Genomic DNA, 23289 nt, shown 5'->3' on the forward strand with positions numbered 1-23289 from the left:
TCCTTTCATAGATACATTTACCGATGACCTTTATTTATCGAACTATCAAATCGAACTACAATTGATTTAAATCTTTACTTTTAAATCAAATATTTAAAGTAAGTGTATATTCTTTCTTGGTTCTGATCTGTAAATATACTTGCTGCTTGTTTTCTTAGTAAGTGTTATCTACCTCGTGAAAGAGTTGCTTTTAAATATATATTCTTTCTAATCTCGATCTTCTGAGAGATTTTGGTGAGAATATAAGAAATTTAAATCTTAATCCAAGAGAAAATTAAATATTAATATTAATAATATAATAATGTTAAGATAAAATTTAAATTGTTAAAATATTTAATGAATCATATAAAATATATTTATTTTATTCAATAATGAAAATGAATCCGGTTGAAATAATGAAAGAATTATATTACAAAATTAATATAAATATGTAATAAATTCGCCTTTATCAGGAAACGATCGTTATATAACTATTACATACTAAAATGATTAAATGATTCGTGCCATTTGTGAAAATTACTGTATTCTGTCTACTTTTCATTTGTGTACGCGAGATACATGCATGCTTTTTGACTTAAGATGAATACTGTATGAAAATATACGCGTGACAAAGCATGCAACGAGTGGAAAATTAAATGCCAGACAAAGAATTTGTTTCATTCTTTAGTTCGAATTAGTTCGTTTATATTCCGGGATATTATGTTTCTAGAGATTAAATTGGATTCCTAACTATCCATTGGATTTCTAACTATCCATTGAATACACTATACTCGTTGGTTACTAGATTTTGAATTTCATACAAAAAATTTTTAAAAATTATTTTAATAACTTTAAATATATAATTATAACATTGAAAAATTATTTAGAATACTTCATATTTTCCTTTAAAATAAGCATCAATATATATAATTTTTTTCTTTTTATTATGAATTGTTAATAATTTCTATTTGTATCTCATATTTCGAATACAGCTTCATGCAATATTTAATTTCAACTTTTATTATCAGTTTCATTTAATATCTATAAGAAATTGTTAGAAATTATCTAACAATCTTGCTATTATGATGCATTTATTTTATCTTATCTTTTGCTTTTATTTTCACATTTTACGTATAACTTTCAATTTTTTTTTTATTTTTTTTTTTTTTTACAATATTCATTTTTCCATTGATTTCATTATATACATTGCTGTATATATAAATAAGAAATAAATATTGCAATATCCACATCGATATTTCGATCGTTACTTTGTTTTACACGTAAAAATACACAATTGGCTGATTCCTAGGGTGATATCTCTTCTGGGAAAAGGGTAGAAAAATTAATTCACATATATACGCACACGATGAATTCAAGCAATTAATTGCATTGATCGAGAGTGTTTCACAACGATTGTGATTCATGATCACGTTATTTAAAATTCAAAAAAAGTTTGCTACGCAATCCTAAAATTAAAAAAAAAATAGTAAAAAATTTTTTAATTTTTTATCCATTATTTTTAAAAAATATGTCGTATATTATTAGTTTTGAATATTGATAGAATTTGGTTTGAATATATACTAGAAATACATGCTAGATAGCACGGATACGAAACTATGAAACCAAGTATCCGTGTTATCACCAACTCGAATCCGAGAAGAGAATGTAAAGAGCATGTGCCACGGAACTTCACACAATATCCCTTTCAGACTGCAAGATAAGCTTTCTCATGTTCTTCAGCCTTGTAACTAGACATTCTAAGTCTTATGCTTTATAATTCTCCTGAGAGAACTAGTATGCAGCACTACTTGAATACTCTTCTCTCGTCCACCCTTTCTCCTCATTAATATTGCAATTCCATGCAGGAGATTCAACCCTCGGTCAAAAACGCACGGTGAAAGAACTGCATTTTTCTCGTAGTAATATGCTATTTTATATTTACTTAAGTAAATATACTATTTTATATTTTATAGATTATATAATAGAATGTGTATCATATTTATTTTAGTGAATATAAAAATATTAGTAATAATTACGTAGAAAATTCTTAATTGTTACTAATTAAAAAAAAAGATTTACATAATTATATTAATTGTCAATGCAAAAAGATAAATAAATTAAAGTAATAATTGTATTAATTTAGAATGAAATATGAATATTTTTTTTAATTCAGTCGAAAATAATAATAATAACAAAAATAAACTATGTAGAAAAATTTTTTTTATTTGTATTATCACTTTGTACAAAAAGATCTTTTTTTATTCTTATATTGTTAATTTATCAAGAGTTTTACAAAATAATTTCAGAATCATTATAGACATAACCTCTAACGACTATATTATGAATTTTATTTAAAATCTATGAATTGTATTTAAAATATTTTTGTTAATGATTTTGAAAAAGTATATTTTAAGTATATTTTAAAATAAAAACATTATCTTTAAAATATTATCTAATAAAACATCTCATTTAATCTTTCACTTTCAAAAGTAAAAAGAATACGTATTCACTGAGATTAAGCAAACTGTGCATGAAATGCCTATTGAAAAACGAACTTTCTTGTTGAATTTACAACATAAAAAAAATTAACGGATAGCACTAACAATTAGCACAACGTCGATCAAATTCTTCTTCTCAACATTATTGTAAAAATGATGAATCATCACACTTTAACACGAGATTTTCCTCTCCTTCTATTTTTCAATATTCTTAGTCATTGTATCTCACTTGACTTTGTCAGCATGTTTTAACATAGGTCAACAGGCTTTACTTCATAACGTCATAACCTCATTATTAAAATATGTCAAAAATTATCTGATATTTTTTTAAATATTTTTTTTAAATACTTAAATAACAAATAATTATGTAATCTATATAATGTTTTTGTTTATTTATAAGTTAACTTCACAAATTAATTTATGACATTTCAATTTTTTAATTTAATTAAAGAAAATGATATAATATAATTAAAAACATATAATTGATTCAATTCAATAATTGATTACATTCAATATTTTTCATTTTCATTATTTGAATTGTTAAGAAAAAAAATCTAAATAAAATTAAAATATTTTATTATGAAAATAAGATATAAAATAAATAATTGTTCTTAAATAATTGAATTATAATTAGTAAATATAATTACAATAATATTATTTATATGCACATCAGAATGATGTCAATAAATATTTAACTAAAAAATTGAAAAAATTCAATATCAATTCAATACCAATTCTATATATATATATATATATATGAATATATATGTGTAAATAAATGTTAAAAGTAGCAATACACATTTTTCTGTAGTATTCTGCCATCTGGCGTAACATTGAGGAATTATTTAAATAATCAACAGAAGGTAAATTGTATTATTAAAGATTTAAAAATTTTTTAAATTATTAAAACATATGATAATCTAAAAACAAATATTATTTAAAATAATATTTATTAAAATAAGTTTTTTTATTAATAATGGAAACATTGAAATGAATAATTATATTGTTATTTTTTATATTATCAATTCAACAGAGAATAATTTATTATTTTTAGCATAAACCGTTTAAATTGTTTAAAATGTATAAAAAATTAATTTATATATTTTTATATATCAGCATATTTTCAAATAAAATGAGTATTCTATTGAAATAATAATAATATCGTATCGAGATTTTTATGTACACTTATTCGATTGTAAACATTCATCTCAATCACTTATAATCAGATAATTACGCTCAAGTTATTTCTCTTTTGAAATTTATGTATGAATTCTTTCTAACAAAATATGCATGAAACTTTCTTTATAAGGAAACGAAAAAGATAAAAATCCTATTAACGAAAAAAAAAATAGTAAAGAAACTCGACAAAAAATGGAGAAACTTCTTCTTTTCCGTATCTCGAGCGTAGGTTGATCCTCCTAGTTTCTCGTTCTTTTTTTTTTTTTTTTCTTCTTTAACATTGTTTCCGGTTAGCGGATGCTCGCCATGAAACCAACTGGCATAACGGAGAACAATGGAAAACGGATATAATGAAAGGAAAGAGCAAGAACTACGCTCGAGTGAATTAGCATTGGTGATGAACTTAACAATTAATTACTTTCACATATCACGACCAGTCAAGCAAAGTAGTGAACAAAAAAAAACATAGATATACAACATTCTTTTATACATAATTAATGTATATTGTCAATCATGTAAGACTTGTGCCATAAAGAGCAACTATTGCTCATGTCTAAGATAAAAAAATATATATCATATATTAATTAACATTCAAAATAACTTTCGTAATTTTTTTTTAATAATATTTGGAAAATATAAAATTTTCCAAACTTCTGTATATATAATTTGAAATTTTCAATATCTTACAAGAAGAAAATATTTTTTAAAAGATTTAAAATAGAGAAAAAGCATAATACGCAGACCTTCGCTAAAATATGCAAAATCCGTAATCTTACGTGTCCGCCATTCTACAGGCAATCGAGCAACGTAATTGTACATGTCCGGCAAACGACAGGTTATTAGTATTACATAATTAAATAATGAAAAATTTAATATTTCTTTTTACATTGTTTATCGTTATAAAAATAAATTTTTATAATATAATATTATATATCTATTTGTTGTATTTTGATTTCTTTTCAAGATTGTATTAAATTGTAATTATTATGATAAAGAATAATAATTTAATTCATTTGCATAATTTACGTAAAAATTAAAAGATATAAGATAACAGATGCATAGATTGATATATAGCGTATCTTTATAAATGTTTTTTTAATTAATTATATAAGAATTAAAAGTATGAAAACATGCGTGAAAACAATACATATTAATTATTGAAAGTAGTTTCTTAAAACATGAATGGATGTAACGTTAGTAAGCGTAAAATAACGGTAGAGTTACCGCAAAAAGAATTTTTCATTTTTTTAAACCTTTTATCTTTTATATTCTTATTGCATATTTCATTTAAATTCATATATATATATATATATATATATCTATTGAATTAAAAGCAGAATATATTTGTTGTACATTAAACATATTATATATATATATATGTATATAATGTGTATAATATATATAATTATATAACATAATTTCAATGTTACAGATGCAAAATATATAAAAAAAATTTATTTTCACAACTTACATGTTTCTAAAGGAAGTCAATTTGAATATTTTGAGGAATAATTATAAAATAATGTTATGTCGTCATGTATCACCAATATAATTAAAAAAATGGTTAATTATTATATTAATTATTATACTATAAAATTGAGAAAAAATTGACAAAACATAATTCAAAATAGGTTAGGAAATACTGACTTAACGTCATCTTTATCTGAAGTTAGAACTATCGCAGAAATCTCGTGCTATTGAAATACATACTACCAACTTGAATACAATAAAATATGAAAAAGACATAGATTCAAATACTAATGGAAACGATACCGAGGACATTGAACTTTCTAAGCATGACCTTCAACTCGTATCTCAGAGAATCAGCTGGCTTTTTCGCTACAGTTATAAGATAGTATAATATTGCAGTGCGATAGTCAAAGTACTATATCAGATTCAAAACATTATTCGCACATTCACTTATAGTATAGTGTTGTAACTAACTCTAGTTAGAAGAATAATTCACGCAATTACATACTTTTATAAGTTAATATTTCAAAGCATGCATTCAATAATTAATGGAAAATTTTTTAATTAACTAGATGATAGAATTAGAATAAAATATTATAGAAAAATAATATCATCATACTTGTCTGATGATAAATGACTGCAATTATATGGCAATTGAATTAATTAATTGAAAATAAATTTATTCATTGATTAAGACCAATTTATAATTCAATTCGATTCGATTTCAATATAATAAAATTATATAAAATTATCGTAAAATAAATCGTATAAAATTTTTCATTAGAAAAAAATCTCTCATGTGTGATTTCTTATAGTCAATTTAAAATTTCAAAACAAGTTGATAAATGCATAAAAAGAATTTTCAAGTGACTTCAATGCAGGAAGTAATGCGAAAAATTAGACATGTATTGAAATGATACAAATAGTGGAGTGAAAGGATAGAGAAGAATAAGAAAGTTTGTGATGTACATTTTATCTAAGCAATGGCGTAAGAAACATAAGAACATTCGCAAAAATTTTATTTTTCTATCTACTTTGTTTAATTTATTATTCTGTTATTATAAAAAATGAATGAAATTTCTATTAGATCAAATAAAATGGTAAAATAAAATAAATAGTAAAAAATAAATAATAAATAAAAGTTTTCTTTAAAATTATTCTAATATAAAAATATATTTTCTATTTCATTTTGTTTTTTTAATTTTAATAATTTTATTATTTTCAAAAAATTATCATTAATTCACAAAAATTTCATTCACTATAAGATAACTACGTTAATACTTAGAATTACTATATGAAATGTGCTGAAAAATAAGTAGGTGGGTATGCAGTTAGAATACTTATTTACCATCTTTCAATATATACTCGATTCGAACAGTTAAGACTTTCTAAATTTTGAAAATTTTTCAATGATTAAAATCAATTGAATTATTAGAAAAAAGAATAAAAAGAAAAATTATAATGTTAAAATAAAATTTTTTATAAAAATAAATTTCAAGATTGGAAAAATCATGAAAAGTATTAACATTATAAATAAATGTATAAATGTTGAATCAATATTTATCCACTGACTGATGAATATATATATAATGGCTTATATAACACGAGAACATTGCGGTTCTTAAGATATTCGATATCTTATTAAACGTTGACGTGATTTGAGTAGATAATAGTTATGGTATAAATAATTTAGCACTTGAAACTTAATATGAATTCTCAATTATCTTTTTATTCTATTTCTATTTTCCAGAAAGAAATTTTAAAAAATAAAATAAATGTGGTCTTTTCTATATAATTAAAAATATAATTTTTATTATATATTATCAATTTTAAAATGAAAAAATTAGAACAATTTATATGATATGCATTGTTGCTTTATTTATAGTATATCAGTATAATATCTATAATTGAAATTATGTGCATAATTTTTATACTTTCTTGATAATTTTAAAACACACTGTTTTATTAAAATTTACATATCTACATTTTATAATTCATCTTTTTTATTTCTTAATGAATTTGATAACCTTTATAAACAGATCATTTTGAATGAATAACAAGATTGACTGTTTAAAGAATATATAACAGAAATGTCTTACAAAATGTGACACCTTTCTGTTTATTTTGGATGCTTATACGATATGGACATTCTATTTCAAGTTAGTACGTGAATTTATAGTATAAGTTTAGTATATTGTATAAATATATAACATATGATCATATGTAAATATATACAAATATACAATATATAATGAACATAAAAATTTTTTATAAAGTAAAAAACATTATAAGTTCATTTAAAAAGGTCATTTAACGTTATATGAAGTATATAAATAATTCTTTTATAAGTAAAATACAATGATGTGAATTTTACTTTATATCTTTACTGAATCATATAATTAATATCAATGGAATACTTTCTAAAGATTTTCTCATTCAACTCTAATAAATAATGAATACAATATAGTATGAAATATATTATATATTCTTACTTCCTATCGGTTTTATTATGCATTGCCTATTGTATGTGAATTTTAAAATCTAAAAAAAATTTAATAACGTATACAACAGCGGAAGGTAAAAAAAATTGTAATTTGTCCTACTAAAAATAAATTTAATCTCTTTCCTTTTTTAATATTCATAATTATTAATATTCAAGTTACATATAATACGAATTACAAATTATTATTCTTAATCATAATTAATTAATTACTTTCGAATTATTTTGTTATCATATAATATTGTCAATTTAAAAAAATATTTAATCCTTATAATTATTATATTATTAAATTATTTACCTTAGCAGGTTTATCCATGATACGATAGGTGAGCGAGTCGCGATGACCGGTTGCGATGACGGCGCCCGCCTTACGAGACACGCATTGCCCCATATAGATTTCCCAACCTTGTCCCAGCACAATCTGTATACAACCAAACAATCATTAAATCATGTTATCTAAAATGATTGTAAACATTAACACATTCGAAACAGATATTTTAAAATAATTCGATTCCTTAACTCATTTTTTATTTTAATTTAAAATCAATCGATTTTTTTATATTTAAACTAAATTCTTAATATGTAATAAAAGAGTAATTTTTGAATTGTAATTTTTAATTTTTTTAATATTACAATTTAATATCAATATCGAATGCGTTAAATTTTAAGTATAATGAATAAATACATATTAATTTTTACATTAATTTGATAAAAATAAATTGTAGAATTTTATTTTCAATTATTTTATATGTTCTTTTATTTATTTTTATTTATTACTAATATATCCTTTACTGAATTGATGTTACAAAACGAGATTTAAGAATACATTCTGGAAAAAGTAATATTTTCTCGCAAATAAATTTGAATAAAATGTATAAATTATATAATTATATAAATATATATGCACATAAAAATATAAAAAATACATGTATGAGAATATATGAGATACATGATAAATATTAGAATAAAGAAACAAGTAAATACCTAATAAATTAAGTAAGTGTGAATATTTTTTCTTTTCTCTCTCTACATATTATCATTATTTTACAATTTTTAATTTTAACGAATAAATAAAATTTTATAATATATAAAAAAGAAAATAAAAAAGAATCAAGAGAATATTTTCAATACTTCCTATTTTATAAAAATATATATGTCATTTATAAATGACACTTTAAAAAATAGTTAAAAATAATTCAAATTCAATTTCAATGCAATAAAACGATTTAATGCAATTTACTATCTCCATATATATATATATATAGTGAAAATATATTCCAATAATCATGAAAATCATTTCTAATAATCAATAGTAAAGTGAATTATATATTGATGAAAATCGCATTTCGAAATAAATCAAAACTTTTATTAATTTATATTATAAGAGATAATAGCAAATAATTAAAATTTATTATTATTTTCATTTTTTATCTATTATTTAATATTATATTTCCAACCAAGATCAATCAATAAAGATCAATGAAATTTATTATGAATATTAAATAAAATTATATTAATATTAATTTTCTTTTGCAATAAATATAGTCTGTAATTATAATTAATTATTTCATTTATTTGTTATTAAAAAGCACGCAATTCAAAAATAACATAAACTCAATTATCTCTTCTCATCAATTAGATTGAAGATACTAGTTATAACAAATTATATACATGAGATGAAAGAGTTACTATGTTACTATATTATAAAAAATTAATTTTTAGAAAAGAATGAAGAATTAATATGTAAATTTATAATTTTAATTGCAAATAAACTTTATTATTATTAACTTTAAATTTACTATTTAAATTTAAATTTAATATTTTGAATAAAAACAATATTTATATAAAAATTTTTTCTATCTTTTTCCATAATATTTGTTTAAATATGTCACGCTTTCCTTTTATATATTTTCAATGCAATGATTCACGACAGATACCATTGGCCAATTGAATACTTTCATTGGTGCAACCGGAAGCTCTCAAATGATGATATTGTATATCCATGTGTTTATTTATATGAGAAGTGAATGTAATATTATAAAAAATATCATCAATACAAACAAAATTTTTAAAGTTAAAATATAAATTATTTTATAAGTTAGCGAATATAATTTATAAAAAAAATCTATAAATAACCTACAAATAATTTCAAAAACAAAAAAATTATATATATATTTTTTCTTTAATGCATAGATGATAATCTCTTTGAAAAATAATATTTATGAAAAAATTGAAATTTTTCTTACTTCCATAAATAAATGTTTTACTAAAATATAAGTTAAATATATGATTTATTTATAGAAAAACAAATTTCTATCTATCTTATAATCATTATCTAATATCTTTTTTCCGATAAATTTCTTAATATGCAAGTTAGATTAACGAGAATTATATTATCATAATATATTCGCAAATTCATAAAAATATTCATAAAAATATTTGCAAATGATATATAGCTAAGAAACTTAGCAAAGAATTTAACCTTAAATAAATCAAATCAATGGTGAAAGGTGACGGCGTATCGTGATTCCAAGATGTAGGGCGATAAATGGCACTGGCCCAATTCATTCGGAACTAAACTCTATTTGTTTGGGAAATATCAATTTTTTATATAGAAAGATATGGGAACATTTTTTAACTTTTAATCATTTCAAAAATTAGTTCATATTAACTCAATTTTTTAACCTCGTAAAAATATGAAAGATCTTTGAATAGCAGTTAATTAAAATTATATTAAAAATTTTTAACTACGAATAATATATATATATATATATATATATATATATATATAAATATAAATATTTTCAAAAAAATTATATGAATAAAAATAGAATATATTATATATATTACATATATATACATATATTGATAATATAAAGATTAATAATATAAATTTAAGTTTAGAAAAAAAAAATCATATTCTTCTTATTCTATTATTTCTAACATTTTAGAAGAATGAAACTGCAGAATCAGCATTGAGATATTTCAAATAAAAGACTCTACCCAGTTTCACATGTTAAAATCGATACTGACCGAAATATTGAAGAGTCAATAATATACGAAAACAGCTTTTACATTAATTATTTTACATATTTTGTTATTAAATTTAATAATAAATAAAATTCTTTAAATATACATATTATCTAATGTTAGATAACATTTAAAACGAATATAATACATATACGAATATACATATTTAAATTTCAAGTTATTCATCAAATTTCAATTTTTTACAATGTTTTAATTTTTTTCATTTCAATAAAATTTATTCGATATATATTCTTATTATGAATGTGATTCATTCCATTTAACATGAAAATTAATTTAATCCAAATTTAAATTCACTTCAAAAATTTATATGAAATTTATATGACAACACATTTTTTATTACATCTGATTAAAAATAATTCATTAATTCAGAGATAGATCAATAAAAAGAAAAAAGAAAGACAAAGAAAAGTAAAAATAAGAATTTTATTAGTCAACTAAAGCAGAAGGAAAAGATAAAAGAAAAACCCCTAGATGTATTACACATGCACCTTAACCTTTCATAAATACCTTTTTACCAAAAATTATATTTGGAAATCATGTTATACTCGAATTTACTCACAGAAATAAAATTCCGTGTGGCCCTATGCCTGGCCTGTTGTATAGTTGTCTCAAAAACACTGGAAAAAATAAATTGTCTTTTTCATACCAAAAGTTTATTATAGATGTCATCAAACCTTGTCCAAAATCGAACCGAATTTCTATACTGCTTGATATTGTAACAATTCATAATGTTATATAAGATTTATAAAAAATGCATATGGAAGATTAGAACTGCATTATTTACACATAAAAGGTCGTTTAAATATCCTAAGCAATTCCAGTTAGCTTAGTCTATATGCATATGTAAATATCAAGATCAAATTTTTTTCACAAAATATAACATCAATTCATAATTAAATCATTATATTAAAACTTTATAATTATATTAATTAATCAAATTTAAATAAAAAATATAGAAAATAGATAAAAAAAATCGACTTGAAAATCACTATTTTATATTCGTATATAAATATTATTGAATAAGTATTTTTTTATGAAAGGATTTTCCATTGACGTATATTTAAAACTTAGAGTGGAGAACACATAATGGAGATTTCCTTGTATCTCCATAAAATTTCGTTGATCATGGTATAAAGATAACGTGATATTTTAAAAGACCAAATTTTATATATGACTTGAAATAATAAAATCACCTCTTCTTGTAGAGTAGAATCTCTCAAGTAGATTGCGTGAAATCGTGGTATGCATCACAAAACTTAACACTGACACCTACGAATGACAACGTGCCGATCGCGTGACGCGAGGATACGACTTGTATCCTCGATACACAGTATGTAACAGAACTACTACACCACCTGTCACTCAGCATATTCGATAGTATGAAACATGCGTCGTGATGTCATACACGCCCCACCAAGCGCCAAACACCAATGAGCATGTAGCAGACAGAATCTTGCTTAATATTATGTTTCTTTCAGCACCCTCTATTGTACGTTAATGAAACATCAATTTTAAAGAACAAATTTTTTAACAAATTTAATTAAATTGTTAAAACCCAATGTAAAAAAATTATATATTTTTAATGTATATATTTCAAAATATGTATTAATTATTATATAAAATTATTTAATAATTATTTCATATTTTTAAATAGATAATATTTGTTCTTATATTTTAATTAAACAAATAAAAATATAAATAAATGAAAACATAAAAGATAAAAAATAAAAATTTTATTATTTAGCTTTATTTCATTGAAATTTATATATTTTTATATTTTCTAAAAAATCAACATTAATATATTTAATTAATTGATTAATGATAAAATTAATGATAATTAATTAATGATAAAAATTATATTTTATGAGAAATATATGTAAAAATAATAAAATATTTTGTTACTTAAATATAATATAAATAACTTATTATTTAAATTTAATTTTATTGTCAAAATATCTAAGTAATATAAATATCCAAGTATATAAAAAATAATTATATTAATATTAATACGAATAAAACAAAAATGTAAATTATATATATTTTATTATTATTTACTTATAATTCATTTTAAATATTTGATATTTGTTATTATATTTATATTTTTGATAAAAAAACATTATATTATATCATTTTATTATCATAACTACATTATAACTATTATTTACAGATTTTATAAAAATTTCAAACACTTTCAGATATATTTCATACATCAACTAATTTTTTATTTTTATTGCTAGTATTATCCGATTTAGATGTTTCATACATAAGGTGCCTGAGTTTTTTTAATTCATTTCTTGTATTAATTTCATCAACTGCACAATATATTGCACAGCTAATTCCTATTGCACCGTAAGAAGCCACTCCTATTCGTGTAGATTTTTTTGAATTACTTGTTATTAAAAATGATATTAATCCACAAATTATGCCACCAGTAATAGCAGTTATGAAAGCATTTCTTTGACATTTTGTTTTGATTACTGGTTCTCCAAAAATAGTGAAGGATTGTCTATGTTCTTCTCTTCCTGAATGTTCTATATCTACCATATTTCTAATTATAATATATATTTTATAAATATTTATATTTTTAAACTTGTTTCTTTTAACCTTAATAAATAGAGATCACATACAGAAACTATATATTTCATACATATATGTAATTAATATTGCATTACTTTGAAGTAAGATACACACTAATATACATGTTTACAAACACAAGAAAAATTGTAAAATAAAATTCATTAAAAAAATTGACAAATATAAAATAAAAATAAATTTTTAAATATTATTTGAGAAAAAAAATTTATAAATTATATATATAAAAATAAATTATATATAAATTAAAATATAATATAAAAATATATATATATATAACTATAATATAAAACTATAATTTATTAAGAAATTTTATTTAAAAAATTAATTTAATCTTTTTAAATATAAAATATATATATTAAATAATTATATCAAAAATGCATATTTATTTTTTGAAATAACTTTATTTCATAAAATACAAATATTTTTTATGAAAAATAAATCTTTACAATATATATATATATATATATAAAATAAAAATATTATGATTAAATTAAAATATAATATTACTTAAAAATTAATCAATTTAAATTATTAAATTAATTTATATATTTAATCAAGAATTTATTAAATTAACTAAAAATAGAGAAATATAGAGATATTTTGTAAATATGTAGAATGATTGGTACTTCTCTTTATGGACATATTGGATCTTTTTCATGCGGTACGGATATCGTCAAGGTACACGCGAATAACAGTTTAGTTTTTAACTAAAAACAAAGTTAAAATGAATTAGAAAATATTAAATGATATTTTACATGTTATTTATAACATTGCAATTTATTAGATGAATTAATATTTTTTTTGGATTATATATATAAAATGTGATAAAAGTGGATTTTATTTGACACATATTTTAACAATATTTGACAGAATATATTGTATTTTATTTAAGATTCTAAAGTTTTTACTTAAATAATCAATTTTAAATGAAACTTATCTTCTAATTAAAATTTCTATTGAATATATAAATTATCTAAGAACTTATAAATATATTTATTTATAAACAAGAATAGATGTTAACCTTTAAATATTTTTAAAGATGTTTCCAGCAAATGCTAAAATCATAAAAAGTGGTGGAGCCGAACCTGATGCGTTCGAAGCCAGCATTTCTCAAGCTTTGCTAGAATTGGAAATGAATAGCGATTTAAAATCGCAATTACGGGAACTTTATATTACTAAAGCACGTGAAATAGAAACTAATAATAAAAAGGTAAAAGATATCTTATTTTATATCATGAATTTTTAATCACTATATATATCACTATATATATAACATATTAATTTTTATTAAATATTAACTTAAAATATGGATTTAATTTTATCATTGTAAATGATAAAATATTTTAACTTTAGAGTAATATTTTCTAAATATAATTTTAATGTGAATAATTTTTATCTTTTTATATTTGAAATTTTAAAATAAATATATATTAATATAAATAAAATAATTTGATATCTATTCTAGTGCATTATTATATATGTACCCATGCCAAAGTTAAAGGCATTTCAAAAAATTCAAACTAGACTTGTACGTGAATTAGAAAAAAAATTTTCTGGAAAACATGTTATGTTTGTTGGAGAACGTAAAATTTTGCCTAAACCAACAAGGAAAACGCGTACTAAAAACAAACAAAAAAGGCCAAGAAGGTATCATTATTATTTATATTATTGTGTAAATTGATAATAAATATAATAAATATTTTTATTTTTTAGTCGTACCTTAACAGCAGTATATGATGCATTATTGGAAGATTTAGTATATCCTGTAGAAATTGTTGGAAAACGCATAAGAATTAAACTTGATGGTACACAGCTTATTAAAGTTCATTTAGATAAAAATGAACAAACAAACATAGAACATAAGGTAAATAAATTTTTAATATGATTTATTTTATAAATTTATTTTATTTTTTTATTTTATTTTATTTTATTTTATTTTATTATTTTATAATATGCAATAGTCGTATAATAGATTGATAAACACAAATCAAATTTTTTTATATTATTTATTTACTTTTTATTGACAATTATATAAAGTATTATAGAATTATATAAAGTAATGCAAGTATTTATTTTATTTATTAGGTTGACACTTTTGCAGCTGTGTATAAGAAATTAACGGGTCGAGATGTAACATTTGAATTTCCAGAAACATATGTATAATTTGTTTAAAAAATAAAAATATTTGAAATAATTTTTCAAAGATTGTTATTTTTTCATCCTGTATTGGTGAAATTTATAATAATTGATTAATTTACGAATAAAATTTGAATTATTTAAGATAATTTTGCTATTGTAAATTTTTTTATAATTATAATTTATTATAATATTTTAATTATAATTAAGTATATATTAAAAAAGTTCAATACTTTGTATTATTTATATACATTTATATACAATTATTACATAATTTATTTTTTATATATATTTATTTTTTTCGAATTTCAAGTTGAAGTAAAGTCAGAATATAAAAAATAAGTACTGAAATTTAAAAATTATTGGACAGAGAATTTTATATATAGTTATATTATATGTCTTATTATATGTAAATGTGCATATATTGTATATTATACTTATCTAGTATTTCACGCATGCGTATAAAGTTCTAAGTAATCAAGTATAAGCAGTTAATTTTCGTGGTATCAAATATCATTTTTGTGATTTAGATTGATATAGAATAATAAAAAAAATTATTTAATCTAATTTTGATTGTGTAGAACAAATGATCTATTTACAATAAAATATTCAATATATATAATCATCCATAATTATAATCATTCAAGTCAAAATCTAAGACTTAACCTCTGCATCCTTCGGAAAGCACTAAATATTTATCTAAGAATACTGATTTACTAGCATAATTAAATTTAAATTATATTGAGAATATTTTACCAAAATAAAAAATATTTTATAAAAAATTATTACTTAACAAATTTAAAAAAAAGGAAGCTTCGTATTTAAAATTTAGAATGTCAAATATTCCTAGACAAATATTAATACGTTAAATTATCCAATTTAATGTTTTAAAACTCAATTTAATGTACTGGATATAACTATTTTAAAAACTGATAAAATTTTTAAACAATTTTAATTTTTAAATTGTACTAAGAAGTGAAAAATTAAATGTATAAATGTTGAATGTTTGTAAAATTAAAAACTTCACAAATACTAAAAATAAATATCTTTTGCGCTATTAAGTATTCATATAATTTATCAGAATTTATTATAAATAAAAGTGGTAAGTTAATATAAATATTTCAATAGAAATATATATTATCCATCTATCCATATTATTATAATATCCATAAATATTATAATATTATTGCATATTTTATTCTTTTAAAAATAATTATAATTTATATAGAATTTATATTTAAATATTTTTTATTATAAATATTTTCTTATGTGATTTGAATCTGCTGAATTTGCAAGATAATTGTTAATATCAATGAATTTATTATTTTTCTATATATTATTTAATCAATTTTTAATTATGATAAATAAATAATTGAAATTATTTGTAAGCACTTTTATAAAAAATTTGAATTTTCTTTTTTAATTTTTTTTTAGTTCAAAATGAGTTCAGGATTTATATCAGAAGCTGAGATTGCAGAACAACGTAGAATAAGGCAAGAAGAATGGGAACGTGTACGAACTGCAGATCAACCATTAGGTTATTTTTATCTACATTTTATATTATATTTTAACAATTTAATTTGAAAATATATTTATTTAATGAAAAACTATATAACATACTTTAAAATTAATTGTTATATATTGTTATATATACATAGTTTTTATCATAGTTTGTTTCATTAATAGATAATTTAAAATATAATTTAATCAAATTAAAATTTATTATTTAATAAATTAAAATAATTTTTTTAGAATTATATATATATTTTAAATTATAAGTTATTGTATTACCATCATCTATGTTTTTTTAATTTTTATAGAAGCTCCAGAGGAACCATATGATCCAAGATCATTATATGAACGATTACAAGAACAAAAAAACAAAAGAGATGCAGAATATGAAGAAGCACATAAATTAAGTGAGTTAAAAGTTATAGAGAACATAATATTTAAAAATTTCTTTTATGTTATAAAATTATTTTTTTATTTCAGAAAATATGATAAAAGGTTTAGATGATGATGAAGTAGAATTTTTAGATTTGGTAGATAGAACAAAATTAGAAGAAGAACGTAAAAAAAATCTTGAAGAAGAAAAAGAAATGCGAGATTTCAAAGCTGCTGTTGCTTCATTACAAGAAAAATCTTTAAATGAAAAATTAAAACAAGAATTAAAAAATCCTCAAATTATGAATAAAAATATTTCTTCTGGAAGGTAATATATTAATTTATTTAATGTATTTATTAATTCAGTAATTAATTTCTTCATTATATTTTAGATATTGTAAAATAAATTACATAATATATTTTATATAATAAATAATAATTAATATTTAATTTCGAATTTTTTATTATTTCTATTATTATGAATAATGTAAAAATAATATTTTATAATATTAAAAAATTTTGTTTTTTTATAGTCGTACTTCCCAATTAAAATTATTAGCTGGAGTAGTAGTTAAACGTCCTGAAAAACAACAAAAACAAGGTAAATAGAAATTTTTAATATATTAAATTTTTTAATATATTAAAATTAGCTATTGGATAAAAAAATAATATTTATTATTATAAAAAAAATAAAACTATATTTTCAGTATATATAAAAGATTACAATAATTTAATAATTTAATTTTTCAAATCTCAATGTTAGCTTAATATTCTATTTATATAGATGTTCCTCGGGGTGTTAAAAGAAAATTATCTGAAGAAAATAAAGATATAAAAAAAGAAGACTGTGAAATAAATGAACAGATAATTACTGAATGTGAATCTGCATTCAAAGATACTTCAGAAGACAAAAATATAACAAATGAAACAGGAGGTATGAAATGTATTGGAATTTTACCTGGTCTTGGTTCCTACGAAGATTCTAGTGACAGTGAATGTAGTTCAGATACAGATCAGGATCCAGAACCAAATCATTCTAAATATGATTTATTAGGTCGAAAAATAAAGATTTTAAAAGATAAAGAAAAGAGCTGAATGCAAAATATAAGCGTCTTTTTATTGATAGGTAAATAACTATTTTGTTTTGCAATTTATTGTAATTGTACAATATAAATATATTTTTTGCAATAATTTTCTGCATATTTTACTTTCACTTTCACTTTGCTCTTATTTCATATTGCAAAAGAATATTGGAGTTTTTTAAAAAATATATTATATTGTATAATAGATTTGCTTTTTTAGGACGTACATTTTAAGTATCATAAAATTCTGTTTAAAGTTTAAATGTTTGCTTTTAAGAATATCACAAAAATAGCTACAGAAATAAATTCATTGTCGGTTCATAAATAAGGAAATATGTATATATTCTTCAAAAAAGTATTAAATGCACATGTAATGATTACTTTAACAATTTTAAAAATATTTATATATTTAAATGTTATATTCATTAGATATAATTGGATTATAAAATACATAAAACCATTTTTGTTTATTATGTACAATTATAATATATCAAAATAATCATCTTAATAATACTGATTATATTTAAAAGACAATTTCCACTAAATATATTGTCGTAACAATTTATGCATAAATTGTATTATATTGTAATATACGTGATACACATAAAACAATTATAAATTGAGTATATGTTATTTATATCAAAATACATGAAAAGTTCATATTTTATTTTCCTTTTTTTTCCTTTTTTAAAAAAAATGTGAAAACATAACACATTATGAATAATTCTACAACAAAACAATTATATATAATTTTTTAAATGGACTATACAAGTAAAAATTGTAGATATTTTTCTTTATTTTAGGATTGTATAGAAATAAAATTATTTTTATACTAAATTTGCAAATTATTTAAATTAAATGATATCAGATATTTCTAAAATGTATATATAATTAATCACAACTATATACTATTATAATATATAGACTATTATAATATTTATAATATTATATATATTTAAATATATTATATATATATATATATATATATATATATATATATATATATATATATATATATAATTGATAAAGCTGCATTATATCTTTTAAATATGTCATATTTATCACATTATTAATGTGAAATTATAAATTCGTAACATATAATTAAATTATGTGTTTTATAATAAAACAATCATAATATCAAAAATCAAATTTTAATAATAATTAAATATTACATAATTAAACATATGAAAATATTTTTATATAAATAAAAATACAGAAATTCTTTTAAAATTTTATTTGTGATTCTAAATACAATTAATTTAAATATGAAATATGAAATATTTATGAAATATATTTCATATAAAATAATTATATTATGTACTTTATATATGTAATCATAAATTTGAATTTTTATAATAAGTATATATATTATAAATGTTAGCTCAACAAAGAATTTATCCATTCATCATTTATATCTTCAGAAACATTATAATCATTAGTTAAATAATCTTCTAAAACAGTATCTATATTTATACTGGTATTTGTAGCTAAAATATCAGATGTTATACTTTCTTGATTGAATGAAGTTATAGAATTATTAAATTGATTTGATATAGAAGCAGCATTTATGTCTGTTTCTGTTAAATAATTTTCTGTTTTAACTGTTGGGTTTGTTTTCATATTTAAAGAATTATTGTTAATATTATTAATAATATTAGAACTACTTGATTCTTTATTTTTCTTAATAGCACTGAAACTGAATTTTTCATATTGTTTACCACTAGTTATATTTCTTTTTACAAATGTATTTTTTATTTCTGAAGAATTTGATTTTGTATTATTATTTTTATAATCAGTTTGTTGCATTATATTTTTGACTGTTTCAGTAGTTGTAGTACATACTGGAATTTCAAAAGATAATGTTATAGGTGGTAAGCCATCTATTTCCATTTTAGTGACATTTAAATTAGATTTTAATACACTTTCACTATTTTTATTTGATTCTAAATTTGGTAATGCTTCAATTTTTGATATTAATTTAGCTTCTGTAATATCTTTAGATTCAATATTTAAAATTTTTTTATTTGAATCCTGATAGACAGAAATTTGATTTCCTACATTAATACTAGAAATATCAATATTTGTTTTTTCAACATTTGTTATTTTTGGAGTTCTTCTATTTGCATTTTTAATATTTTCTATTGAACTAATATTTTCTTTAATATTTTTATTCAATGTATTTATCCATTCATTTTTAATTTTTATATTTTCTATATTATTGTCAATTAATTGAAAATTTTTATTATGTATATTTATATTATTAATTTCTTTATTTAAAATAATATTATTGTCATTGTATTGTTCTTTAATATCAATATTCCCTATCATACTTGGTTCTTCAAAAACAGAAGTAGATTGATCAAGAATAGTTTTTGAATTTATTATATTTGAATCATTATTTGTAATATTAATATTTTCTATGTAATATATATTTAAATCATCAATCATTTCTTTTGGCGTATGTTTTTTTGGTGATACAAGTGTATTACATAATGATAATTTTGTTGATGTTATATTTTCTTTTAATTTTGTTATTGTTGGTTTATAATCATCCCAATAACAAGACCAGATTTTTCCCACTGCTCTTGGACAAAATACAAAATCTTCATATCCAAGAGGCCATATACACTAAAATATAAAATAAATTAATTATGTAATATAAAATAAGAATAACAAAATTATATATTTTACATATTTCTTTTTTCAAATTCTTTTTTATTGATATATATATAAGGTTATGTTATTAAATATTGAAATATTATCAATAATAAGTAAAAAAATAAGTAAAATTATATTCATATTTTTGTAAATTAGAATAATAAATTCACCTTTTCTTCTTCACACATCCATACAGCTTCTTGTAAATTAATTTGTAATAATTTTATTTTCTTTTTAATGCCACTTTTTAAACAAAGTGGACATAAATCTTGCATTTTTTATTAGCGGAAATTAGAATCTTATCGATTTATTAAATTTAAAATATTTCAAAATATTTTAGAATTTTAATAGATTTATTTTTTAAATTATATTTCCTGAATTTTAAATGTTTTTTTTCTAAATTTAATATAAATTAAATGGAATTATAAGAGAGGGCGCATTAGTTTCTAAAGCATGCATATACCTGTGCAACCTGTTATGGCTTTTGAAAAAAAATTAGTACCAATACTAAACTTGTCTAGTGTTAAAATTTATTTAAAATCATATATAATAAGGTGAAATTTATTTTTATATGTACATGTACAATTTTTATGAAAACAAATCTTATAAAAAAAAACTTATATTTTTTATAAATTTATAATTTTTATTCAGATATAATCATTCAAATATAATATGCCAGCTGATCAAATACAATATTCTGAAAAATACAACGACGATAAATATGAATATAGGTTCGTAGAAAAATTTAATTTGTTCGTTTTAAAATATTCAATATAAAATATCAATTAAAATGCATAAAGAATATCTCTAATGTATATACTTTTATCGAAAATTAAAGAATCTATATGTATATATAAATTCTTATTCTTATATATATGTATATATATATGTATATATATATATATACATTTCATTATATATTTCAATGTATTAAAAATATTATTTTATATATTTTTATTATTATTATTATTTTTTTATTATTTGAATATATACAATAATTCATAAATATTTTATAAAAAATGTTTATAATAAAAAGATAAATTATTTAATATTCATAATTAAAATAAAAAATTTATATAGCTACAATAAATATAAGTTTATAATAAGCAGTTATTTGTTTACAGACATGTTATTCTACCAGCTGATTTAGCAAGACATGTTCCAAAAACTCATCTTATGTCAGAAACAGAATGGAGAAATTTAGGAGTTCAACAAAGTCCAGGTTGGGTACATTATATGATGCATGTACCAGGTATAAATTATAATTAAATAAATTTATAAAATAAAATATTTAAAAAATTTGTTTATATAATTTATTAAAATTCGCGTTAGAAATAAATCTGATTTTGTCAAAAAATCTTTATAAATATATTATATTTTTCATGCAATTTCATTTGTTTCTTTAAGCAATTCAGATAAATTTATATTTTATATTTTATATAAAATAATATTAAATTTTATATATAATAATAACATATTTTAAATTGAAATAAAAATATTTATTTATAAAATTGAGTATTTACATTGAATATAATTACAATAAAATAAATAATTCACATATTAATTCTTGCAAATTCATATAATTTTTCAGAACCACATGTACTACTCTTCCGTAGACCAAGAACTGATATTTTAACAAATACAAGAAGCACTGCTTTTCAAAGAGAATATCAAAATGTATATTGTGTTTAAACAAATTTTTAGGAAGTTTTAATATTATTTAATGTTAGATTTAAAGATTAATAAATTGATTAGCATAATTATAATGTAAATGGCAAAAATGATTTGCTTATTTATGATCATGATTTTGTTAAGATTAATAAAAATATCCTGATGGAAATTTATGTAAATTGTAAAATATTTTAAAAGTAAAAGAGAGAGAGAGAGAGACTGTAATAAATTTATAAATATAATATTATAAATATAAGATTACCATTTTTAAAACATAAAGCAAATATTAAAACAATATTATGTATATAATATTTATAATATTTCACAATCAAAATTAATTTATACTTATAATATTAAATATATAAAATAAATTTTGTTTGTAAAATGTATTAATATTTATATATATTATTAAAATATATTTTCAATATATTTTTTATTATATTAAGATAAATAATTTATATAATAAATATTTACATATTTATATATAATTATAGATTTATGTATTAGTCAATTTTTTTAATATTCCTATTTCATTATATTTTTATTGGTTATATATATATATTTATATATATTTGTTTATTTATAT

The 23289-nt window shown here is 19.6% G+C and overlaps 6 protein-coding genes across 16 annotated transcripts in view; 3 read left to right on the forward strand and 3 right to left on the reverse strand.

The window, feature by feature from the left end:
* Positions 1 to 12100, reverse strand: part of LOC108000374 (uncharacterized) — a 43082-nt gene extending 30982 nt beyond the window's left edge. For 2 of the 7 annotated variants that reach the window (XM_028667996.2, XM_062086689.1), the window contains exons 1-3: positions 11871 to 12098; positions 11237 to 11294; positions 7925 to 8047 (exon numbers count right to left, since the gene is read on the reverse strand). In XM_028667996.2, the coding sequence (XP_028523797.1) occupies positions 7925 to 8017 (93 nt within the window). In that variant the 5' untranslated portion in view covers positions 8018 to 8047; positions 11237 to 11294; positions 11871 to 12098. Of the gene's footprint in view, positions 1 to 7924; positions 8048 to 11236; positions 11295 to 11870 lie in introns of all 7 variants that reach the window. The other 5 variants (XM_028667998.2, XM_062086687.1, XM_017060663.3 and 2 more) reach the window with 4 other exon arrangements.
* A 603-nt stretch (positions 12101 to 12703) lies between these two features.
* Positions 12704 to 13379, reverse strand: LOC133667506 (uncharacterized). Its single transcript, XM_062086691.1, has one exon. The coding sequence runs from the start codon at positions 13219 to 13221 to the stop codon at positions 12880 to 12882; it is 342 nt and encodes a 113-aa protein (XP_061942675.1). The 5' UTR covers positions 13222 to 13379; the 3' UTR covers positions 12704 to 12879.
* Positions 13380 to 13774: 395 nt separating this feature from the next.
* On the forward strand, positions 13775 to 15466 carry LOC108000259 (small ribosomal subunit protein eS7). Of its 3 annotated transcripts, none has more exons than XM_062086692.1 (5): positions 13775 to 13950; positions 14312 to 14482; positions 14738 to 14919; positions 14986 to 15136; positions 15358 to 15466. In XM_062086692.1, the coding sequence occupies exons 1-5, from the start codon at positions 13888 to 13890 to the stop codon at positions 15433 to 15435; spliced, it is 645 nt and encodes a 214-aa protein (XP_061942676.1). In that variant the 5' UTR covers positions 13775 to 13887; the 3' UTR covers positions 15436 to 15466. The 3 variants fall into 3 exon arrangements, with proteins under 3 accessions (XP_061942676.1, XP_061942677.1, XP_016915977.1); XM_062086693.1 differs by having other exon boundaries at positions 13892 to 13966; XM_017060488.3 differs by lacking the exon at positions 13775 to 13950 and adding an exon at positions 13964 to 14093.
* Positions 15467 to 15839: 373 nt separating this feature from the next.
* On the forward strand, positions 15840 to 19021 carry LOC108000267 (PSME3-interacting protein). Its single transcript, XM_017060498.3, has 6 exons — positions 15840 to 16510; positions 16843 to 16945; positions 17229 to 17327; positions 17401 to 17620; positions 17826 to 17893; positions 18077 to 19021. Exons 2-6 carry the CDS (start codon positions 16849 to 16851, stop codon positions 18385 to 18387), a joined length of 795 nt encoding a protein of 264 aa, XP_016915987.1. The 5' UTR covers positions 15840 to 16510; positions 16843 to 16848; the 3' UTR covers positions 18388 to 19021.
* A 572-nt stretch (positions 19022 to 19593) lies between these two features.
* On the reverse strand, positions 19594 to 21344 carry LOC108000278 (uncharacterized protein MAL13P1.336-like). Its single transcript, XM_017060519.3, has 2 exons — positions 21203 to 21344; positions 19594 to 21002 (listed from the first exon to the last, which is right to left on the reverse strand). Exons 1-2 carry the CDS (start codon positions 21305 to 21307, stop codon positions 19752 to 19754), a joined length of 1356 nt encoding a protein of 451 aa, XP_016916008.1. The 5' UTR covers positions 21308 to 21344; the 3' UTR covers positions 19594 to 19751.
* Positions 21345 to 21449: 105 nt separating this feature from the next.
* LOC133667510 (cyclin-dependent kinases regulatory subunit-like) lies at positions 21450 to 22876 on the forward strand. Of its 3 annotated transcripts, XM_062086696.1 has the most exons (4): positions 21450 to 21586; positions 21684 to 21763; positions 22157 to 22284; positions 22624 to 22876. In XM_062086696.1, the coding sequence occupies exons 2-4, from the start codon at positions 21705 to 21707 to the stop codon at positions 22722 to 22724; spliced, it is 288 nt and encodes a 95-aa protein (XP_061942680.1). In that variant the 5' UTR covers positions 21450 to 21586; positions 21684 to 21704; the 3' UTR covers positions 22725 to 22876. The 3 variants fall into 3 exon arrangements, with proteins under 3 accessions (XP_061942680.1, XP_061942678.1, XP_061942679.1); XM_062086694.1 differs by lacking the exon at positions 21684 to 21763 and having other exon boundaries at positions 21473 to 21586; XM_062086695.1 differs by lacking the exon at positions 21450 to 21586 and having other exon boundaries at positions 21593 to 21763.
* Positions 22877 to 23289: the final 413 nt, after the last annotated feature.

Source organism: Apis cerana, linkage group LG16 (assembly GCF_029169275.1).
Source record: "Apis cerana isolate GH-2021 linkage group LG16, AcerK_1.0, whole genome shotgun sequence".
In the NCBI taxonomy this organism is placed as follows: Eukaryota; Metazoa; Arthropoda; class Insecta; order Hymenoptera; family Apidae; genus Apis; species Apis cerana.